Source organism: Rhamphochromis sp. 'chilingali' (genome assembly GCF_963969265.1).
Source record: "Rhamphochromis sp. 'chilingali' genome assembly, chromosome: 12".
Lineage (NCBI taxonomy): Eukaryota > Metazoa > Chordata > Actinopteri > Cichliformes > Cichlidae > Rhamphochromis > Rhamphochromis sp. 'chilingali'.
The window spans coordinates 15,103,749-15,112,867 of NC_137939.1; the positions used below are offsets into that span (position 1 = coordinate 15,103,749).

Below are 9,119 nucleotides of genomic sequence, written 5' to 3' on the forward strand. Positions count from 1 at the left end.
TTTACAGTAAGATCTTTATCTACAAAATAACTGAAGTGGCCAGATGTAATAAACCCCCCAAAACAATCCTTTAAAATGTATTTCAGTAAAAGAACAAAGCAAAAATAACCACAGATACACACATCTTAAAAATTGACTTAGTGTTGGTCCTCATATAAATATACTTTCCCTCATTGATGAGCAGCTAGTTTTACCTTACCCTTTTTATGCCCTTTATATACCGCTATTTATCATTGAAATGCAACCCTTCATCACTGTTAAGAGAGGGTACAAAGTCAGTGAAGAGGTGAAAAAGTGAAGAGGACTCCTTGTAGTACAATGAAATAAAATGCATGCAGCAGTGTTGTGCTTTATTTATTTTGTATTATATTTACTAAGACTTACTGTTGACAATTTATTGCAATTTTGATTATAAAATATTTGATCCATTGTCAACAAAAGCGTTACTTGATGTTGTTTGGGTAGAATTATATTGATTTTTACTGGAGGGTTTCATCACTCAAGACTTCAAAACTCTCCTACGGTCTCCATTGTTGTTCGTGTTATACTTAATGTTGTTTCGCTGAATTCAGGGAATAAGCGTGCCTTTTTATTTCCTGGGGTAAATGCTTTTATTCATCCATGAAAGATCACCTAGACACTAACATTCCACTTCTGCATGACTTTTGTCAGAGAAGTCTTTTCCTGTAAAAAAAAAAAAAAAAAAAAAAAAAAGAGTTCTTCCTTCCCGCATTCCCCAGATGCTACTCATAAGCAAGCGAATGATTGCCTGGGTTTTCCCTTTTTCCCTGTTATTAAAAACTGAACACTTTAAGAAGCCCCAACTCCTCTCAAAGGTCTTTGTTGTATATGAATGAACAATTATAATGAACAATTATATTCTCTTGCTTAGAAATCTTTTTTTAATTTTCCTCTTTTGTTTCTTTAAATAATTATTAATACTGAAGCTAGTGCTTGAGTATATCTATCTGCACTTGAAAGCCAAGCGCAGAGCTTGTTTTCTCTTCGCTAACATAGATATAGGCACCCTGCCCTATGTTGATGCCATCTACCATCCTCTTATCTCTTCATCCGTTTCCCGTTTCTGACGCTTTTCTACAGTCTTAAACAGGAAGTTGTATAACCTTCTGGCCTAGTAAATTCTCTGTAGGCGTTAAAAACAGTGCATAGGCCATTGTTGTTTCTAGCTTAAACCCCACCCCCCAAAACAACCCTAAAAAAAAAAAAAAAAAAAAAAGCAGTGTTGTCAATCCATTTTTAGTCTGTTGCAGTTCTAAGTTTATTTTTAACCCCAGAAAACAAATGAACTCTTTGAAGCAATACAAAGGAGCACAAATTGTCATAGTTTTAAAGAAACATATTTATTGAAATTGTATAAAAATAGCTTCTAAAATAATTTACAATTCTAATTTGAAAAGATGGAAAAACAAAACAAATATCCAAGCTGCGATCATGCAGCCAGAAAAGTCTGCTGAGTCTCGCACTCACACTCACAACATTCACTCAAACAGCGCAACGAAAACCAGTTACCATCAGTAGACATTGGATGTTTACATACATTAGGATGGAAGTGCTTTTGGGACTATTTACATGTTATTTACAACACATACAAACATACACATCTGCTCTTTTCAAATTTTTCAAGCCATAAATATGGTCACATCTCTGCTATTATTTTTAAATAATGTGGGCCCTTCAGTGATGGTGGAATGAAATATATATATATATATATTTGTATATATACACACATACGCGCACACATCAACAGCCGAAATTCTCTCATAAATAAATAAATAAGATCTGTGACCAAAAACAAACAAAACCTCATTGAGTGTGAAAAAGAAGACAGCAATAATAAATATCGTTCTTATTTACAATTCTCGTCCCCAGCGATTTTTTTAAGACCTGTGTGAGGCACTGTTTATAAGAAAAAAAAATTGAAGAGCAGAGGATGTTATATCTCGGTATGGTTTTGCATTGTGGTGTGCATTCAGGTGGGTTTGAATGAGCGGTTGCCTAAGCCTTGTGTTTGTATACAACACAAGAAGGAGGAGGAAGAAAAGGTTGTAGAATAGAGGTGGATGCTGTAGTAAAGAGTGAGGTAAGTCCAGTTTTTTTATGATTTGTTTGCACAGGTTGCTGCCAGAGCTATGAGGTTGTCTGGTTGCTAATGACATTGGAGTAGTAGAAATAGTGATAGTAGTGGTTATAAATGGCATAGGCTTTACTGATCTAGGCCCACGAGAGGAAAAACAGTGACAGCAATAAACGCTATAAAGCCTTGTAGAGCGTAAGGAGCAAAAAGGCCATTGATGAAAAGCCTTTTTGCTTCACAAATTCAAGTATTTTCAGGCGCCTACCCCCCCAACAATCTCACAGAAGGCACTTTTCTTTGAGAAAACAAAAAAAAACTAAAGTCAAGCTTCTCTTCACCAGCGTCTTTGCTTTTCCCTCTTTGCTGTGATCTCGAGGGAGAGAGCGGTGCAACGAGAGCTTATGTAACTCTGTCCTCTTGCCATTCAGCACAACAGCCACACAGGTGTGTGTTTGCTCAAAGCAGGTGTGTCCAGAGCACGCCCTCCTGCAGACTCACGGACGTCCGGTGCCTAGATCAGCGTCCAGCGAGGATGATGTCATGACACTAATGGCTGGGAAACTCAAATAGTTGGGGTCGTGACAGTGAAGAGGGTCTGACCCGCCAGGCCGAAACTGCCAGATGTGTGCAGTTGCATACACTTTGCTCTGGGGTGTGGGTGGCCAACGTTCCTCTCCACTCTGCTTCAAGTCTTTTGTATCAGTGCAGTCCAGTTCGGACCAGAACAGCCCAATTGTAACAGTCCGCGCCCGTATCATCGAGCCACGGCCACGGGGGTGGGTGTGAAGGCTGAGGGCTCGTGGCCGATGCTGTGCAGTCTGATTTCTGTGGTCTGGTTCTCTGTCTGCACCGAGGACGGTACTACAGAGGAGGACATGCTCTGCATCCACGAGTGGTTGAAGATGTCCTCGAAGGACGGGCGGTCGGCTGGCCGCAGAGACAGACACCATTTGATTAGCTGCTGGCATTCTGGTGAAAAGGAAGCAACATGCAATTAGTCCTGGTCAACACATGAGTAAAGTAGATGATGTGCAACGTGTGACTGAAAGGCTGGTATATGAGCTGCAACGTGGGTTTACCTGATGAGATTCTTCTCCGGAAGAAGACCTGCCCCCTCATGATCTCCTCATCATGTTCAAATGGGATGTCCCCGCACACCATGTCATACAGCAGGATACCCAGGGACCAAACTGTGGCAGAGCGCCCGTGGTAGCGATGGTACTTGATCCACTCTGGAGGACTGTACACTCTTGTGCCTGTGAGACAAAAATAAAATAAAAGAAACAAATTATCTTAAAAGGTGTACTCTTTCTAAAAGAAAATTTGAAAATCTCAGAAAACCATGTGACTTATCATAACACAGTAATAGTGAAAATGAAAATATTTCTGGGGAGAGTTGAATGATAAACAAGGACTGGGGATTTGTCAGCTGAGCCTGTTTCTCAGGCTGTTATCTGGGCTCAGGTGCCAGGCAGCGTGACAGGCAGTTTTTGCATGCGGTAACAGAGTGCACTGGAGGGAGGGGGAGCAGACATGTGACTTTGTTTACAAACTTTGAGTTGTAAAAATACCACTTCCCTCCAGTGGGGGGCAACAAAACTAAGGCAAAACCTTCCAGCATGTACTAAAAGGCGGCTGTGTGGAGTATGATTACACAAGCTGGGAATTTCTGCTGTGGTCTAAACGGGCAAAAACCTTATAACCCTAATGATGTCGATAAAAAGTATATGTAAACAAGTTAGGTGAAAAACAAAAACAATATACAGCGCACTATATACTGAGCGCAGTGAACTCACCATCAAAGTCCGTGTAAATGGTGTCCTTCAGCAGGGCTCCGGAGCCGAAATCGATGAGCTTCATCTCCCCGGTGCGGAGGTCGATGAGAATGTTCTCGTCTTTGATGTCCCGGTGCACTACGCCGCAGTTCTGGCAGTGCCGCACGGCCTCCAGCACCTGGCGGAAAAAGCTCCGCGCCAGGTCCTCCGGTAAGGCACCTTTCTCGGTGATGAAGTCGAACAAGTCCTTGACGTTCTCGGGTCTCTCCATTACGATGATGAAGCTGTCCGGCCGCTCGAACCAGTCCAGCATCTTGATAACGCCGCGGAAGCCCGTCCCGACTTTTTTCAGCAGGACGATCTCCATTGGGACCCGAGAGCCGTTAGGCTTTAGAGACAAATGACAAATACAGCACTCAATACACACGTACACGCCCTAAACCAACCCGCATGTGTGGGTATTGATAAGTAATATGTTTTTCATCTTAATTAAAAAGGCGCTAATAATAAAACTGCTTCTTACCAGCTCTCCCCACTCCGAGATTCTGTCCTTGGCTACATGTTTGACAGCGACCTGCCATGGCAAAGGAGAGACCGCGTCACACAACGTGTACAACAACCGCACATGTAATAACCATGACAAATAAATGAGCACATAAAAAACGTATTCTAATATTAAAACATGGCGTACTAACCGGAGCTCCGTCGGCTATCTTCGTTCCGGAGTAGACGGTTCCGAAGCCGCCGCTGCCCAGCACGGCGCCGACCTGATAAAGCTTCTCGAAAGGCTCCCTCTCTTTCACTGCAACACAGTATAAACATAGCCGGTAAATACCGGAGAGCAAACCCGCTTATCCGCGCTGGAAACAGCGCAATATAACGGCGCTAATATAAGAATATAAAATATTGCAACATGGCTAACATTACTGTTAATAAATGACCGTCCTCGGCAGTTATTAAGTTAAACTAGCTGCTAGCGTGTGTAGACTGAGCCACTGCTGCAGCGCCGTCCTCCATGACAACACAGCGGGGGGAGAAAAAGGGCGTCTAACCTTGATGAACCTGGAGCTGGATTTTCGCCGGCATGTCTACGGTGGAGATGTGGGCCAGAGAATTGAGCTTGGACAGCAGCATTCCTTTAATATCCACCGCAGGTCAACGACGTGTGCCCTCCGTCTTCGTTTTTGTTTTGTTGAAAGGAGTAGTTTTATTCCGACAGTGCGTCTTTCCCGTGCTGAGCTCCGAGTCCACGTTGCAGGAACAAAAATGCGGTAGGGATCCTTTCATCCGAATAGCAGACAAAAAAACAGTCCCTGTGGTCCAGGAAAATATAGCCAAAAACGTAGTCCCGGCAAAAGGATGAAAACCTAACGCGAGCTACGGCAGTCCCCTGCAATGTTTTGTAAACAGTTGAGTAAAAATGCGCGATATAAGGAGATAAGGCAGGGTTCAACCTAGTGCCTCAGTCTGACACCGGCTCCTGAAAATATCTGATGGGGGGGGGGAGGACCCTTATATGACTATAGTAAGGAGGCGGGTACCAAATGCTGACGTCTACATTGGTCCCGCCCTCTTCCGCTCCTCTACACCAATAAAAAGCAAATACCACATGTCAATCACAGACTGAAAATAAAGCTAACCGGCCTGCCAGACACAGACGTGGCGGGAATCAAAACGCGCCAAAAAGGGAGAGACTAAAGTAATAATTATGAATTCATGTTGGAGGGAAATGCAAATCCAAGGCCAAGTGCTTGTCTCCTCCCTTCTCGGGAAACCAAACCGGGTGGGGTGAGGGGGATATAACTAGACCATTAGGAATAAGACTGAAGATAAAAGGGCGGCACTGGTGAAGCTGCATATAACATTTTGTCTACTCTCTGGCATAGCTTGATATCACCTGCAGAGCGTTTTTCCTTTTTTTTTTCCCACTGTTTGCACGTCACTTGCTAAGCCTGCATTTAACAAAATAAACACCCTGTTGCTGCACTGAAGCATCCAAATTGCTTCATAAAGATATTTGTGCTTATAACACACACATTTGTATGCACTCAAAGTATAGATATGACCTGAGAGCAGTTCATCAATTTGCACTTCAGTTATGCTCACCCCCTGCCAATCACCTGATTAATTTCACATTCAACACAAAGCTTTACGGGATGAAGTGAAGCCCAGGACTGCGCTTTCAGTTGACAATGCCTCTCAACTGGCTGCTGCATCAAAGAGGCGCTAGTGAGAATAGCTGCATTCCACTCATTCTTTCAAATTGGGTGGCCGTGTCTGCAGCCGTTCACAGGATGTGGGAAACTAGAGATAAATAGGCTTCCATTTACCCCCCTTGCCAGGCCCCCTCCTCTTTTTGCCCTCTCTGCTCCTCCTCTCTCCGCCTTCTTTTTCCCGCGCATGTTATTGTCGGAATGGCATGCTCCCTTTCCCCCACCCATGCTTAAGTTGCATTCTGTTTTCCTTTGAAATTTCACAGCAGATCTTAAACGGTCATGCTGCTGATTTAATGCATTTCACATGTATGTCGTGAGATGACGCACCCCAAAAGAATAAAACAGTAAGTGGTGTGTTGGTGCATGAGGAGCACTGCTTTGTAGATACACTACAGTTTAAAAAAAGGTGACAGATAAAGTGCAGATGATTTACTATTTTGCAGCTTTGGTTTGCATTTAGTGGCAGAGATTCGTTTTTTGTAGTTTTTTTTAATGCACGGGCTAGCATGCACAAAAATGTGTGCTTAATGCACCATGAAGGTCATTGAGTGCATGTAAGGAAAAAAAGACTCAGTGGGCTACTCTCTTAAGGTATTTTCAGGTCAGTCTGGCTTAGTGGAATGACAATGAGAGAAAGCGGGGTTGTTGATACATGCATTTGGGACACCCTGGGCAAATTCCTTCAGCCCTAAAATGTTTGAAGACAATATGCAAATCAGGTGCAGAACAATGTAACCAAATGTCAATCTCATTTAAAAGGCTTCCTTCAAGTACTGGTGTGGATGAGGGCTCTGTAACCAAACATATGTACCTTCCTTCTTTCTTTAGGATCTACACCAGCCATTCTTCCTGGGTGTAGATTCCATTTGAGGACAACAGGGAGGCAAGGGGACACACACATGAAGTAGCCCCCAGTAACTGTTGACTTTCAGATACTTCATTTCCTGCATTCTTTTGCAAATTTTAGGCGCCAGTTTGCACACATTTTTCTGCATTATTTGAAAGTAGAAATGCATCGCCAGCTCAACATCTACTGGATATATGTATGGAATGTCTGTGAGGCCTGCATTGCTTTAAAAGGATTATTCTGAACCCTTTCCACATTAACATTATCCCCACTGAGTCGAAAGATGTAAGCATTATTTGCTCTGTCCTGTTTTGTTTGCTTGGCTCCAGACGTCAGAGTCAAACTGTAATGAGTTTATAATTCTGTGTGACATCAGGCTGTGTTTGTGTCTTTTGTTTGGGGAAGTATAACCTTGTCATCTGATAACATTAATGATAAATTCATTTGCTTAATTTATAACAACCCCGCCCCCAGACTTTAATAGACTTTAATAGCGGCTATGCTTCAGCAAGATTGCTCCCCATGTTCAAAACCTTCTGCACTTTACTGAAGAGATTTTGAAATGCCTAAATTCCTAAAACAGAAGCCAGTGCAAACACTGCTATCCCATTTAGTGCCACTTGAGGCAGGCTCCAAAAAGTCATAAACATAAACTTTATTTGCATAGCACAAATTAAGAAAAAAACAAAAACAAAGCAAGAACACATCTTGAAACCTTGAGATTAGCCTTTATTAGCCTTTACCATTGCCAGCTTGGTTTCAGAAAACGTCATGATAATACCATTTCATCTGTAAAAGGTCATTAACATGATGGTGGCCAAAACACTAACGTGTAAGCTTCAAACCTTTCCTCTTCTTCTTTCAGATTTCATGCAATTTCTTGCATCTAGGTTATGCTTCACTTTTCCATAACACGTACACTCCCTCCCTCCCCTTGCCTTTTATATAAAACATTTCAATTAGCATTCATGTTGCTTTTGGTAGCACTGTTTTATCAAATATTTAAACCAGCATTGTGCATGCTCATGTACAGTGTACAGTCTCATTCTGCTGCAATAAAGAAATCCAGTTGTATAGAAGTCTATTGGAAAATGGCCCTTGGCTCCCTTGATCTCTGTGTTACCCTTTTCTGAGATGGTGATAGCAACTTGCTTGAACAGTTTTTCACAATGCAATGCACCAAGTGGGTAGGCCGACCTCGTATTCATTCAGATTTCATTTACACACCTTTCAGTTCCTTTATATGTTTGCATTAATCAGACTATGACCTTTTAAGGCCTTGATTTTAATGTCACTGACCAGGCTTTGTAGCTTAAATCACATTTTCCACACTTGTATTCGAATTGAACATAGCTTCAGTGTCGAAATATATGTGAATAAGTGGATAATCTATGAAACTGTTGTTAATGCGTTTATGTTCCTGCTGTAATAATGTAAGGGTAAGTGGTGTTACAGTGGCATGGGTTCTGATGGGAGTGTGCGCTTCATGCCCAGTTAGGGGCACAGGAGAAGTGTGTGAAAATGAAACGATCCAAAGCAATGAGTGCCACAGTGAAATGCCACAAGTGAGTGCATCATCTTTCTGTAGGCTGCAGATATTCCTGCCTGCATGATCAGCAATGCTCAAATGACAGCCATCTAAGCCCATCTGTCAAAAGGACAGGTTATTAGTTTGGGACCAGCTGCTCACTCCAATATCCTGACGTATTTCCCCTAAGGGGAGGGCGGCAGGTTCTCAGTGTAAAGCAGGGCATCCCGCTCTTTATGGTCGCCAAACAGAGCCACAGTGACCCGTGTAATGGGCTGGTGGGCTCAAATTTGTAGCAGGTTTTTCATTTACATCAGTGTTATTCTGCATATTGAAACTTTAGAGGCCACAGGATAAAAAAGCCACATAGCTAAAGTTGGCTTGCATAATATGTCTATGAATTACTTCCTCTTTCTAGAGAAATGAATACCATTTCCACTGGAAAGTTTCACAACACCAATGTTTGTGTAGAATGACTGGTCATAATCAGTATGTGCATAACCCTTTGTAAATATTTGGATAAAAGGCTCTTTTATTCTGAGTTTTATGAGATCGCTAAATGCTTAACGTAGCAAAACAAAAAACAAACAAACAAAAAAACCTGAAAAGAAAACAAAACAAGACATCATATCCAGTGAAAATCTTGATACTGTGAGCT

The 9,119-nt window shown here is 42.2% G+C and overlaps 1 protein-coding gene across 1 annotated transcript; it reads right to left on the reverse strand.

Moving 5' to 3' along the window:
• Positions 1-1,342: 1,342 nt before the first annotated feature.
• pim1 (Pim-1 proto-oncogene, serine/threonine kinase) lies at positions 1,343-5,345 on the reverse strand. The gene is made up of 6 exons (XM_080898816.1): positions 4,923-5,345; positions 4,566-4,672; positions 4,394-4,444; positions 3,892-4,258; positions 3,175-3,351; positions 1,343-3,064 (listed from the first exon to the last, which is right to left on the reverse strand). Exons 1-6 carry the CDS (start codon positions 5,002-5,004, stop codon positions 2,850-2,852), a joined length of 999 nt encoding a protein of 332 aa, XP_080754942.1. The 5' UTR covers positions 5,005-5,345; the 3' UTR covers positions 1,343-2,849.
• Between the last annotated feature and the right edge of the window lie 3,774 nt (positions 5,346-9,119).

Coding starts and splice junctions, on each gene's coding strand:
- pim1 (XM_080898816.1), bottom strand. CDS start 5,004: ATGCTGCTGTCCAAGCTCAATTCTCTGGCCCACATCTCCACCGTAGAC. Junction 4,673..4,922: donor CCAGCTCCAGGTTCATCAAG/GTTAGACGCCCT, acceptor ACTGTGTTGCAG/TGAAAGAGAGGGAGCCTTTC. Junction 4,445..4,565: donor AGATAGCCGACGGAGCTCCG/GTTAGTACGCCA, acceptor TTGCCATGGCAG/GTCGCTGTCAAACATGTAGC.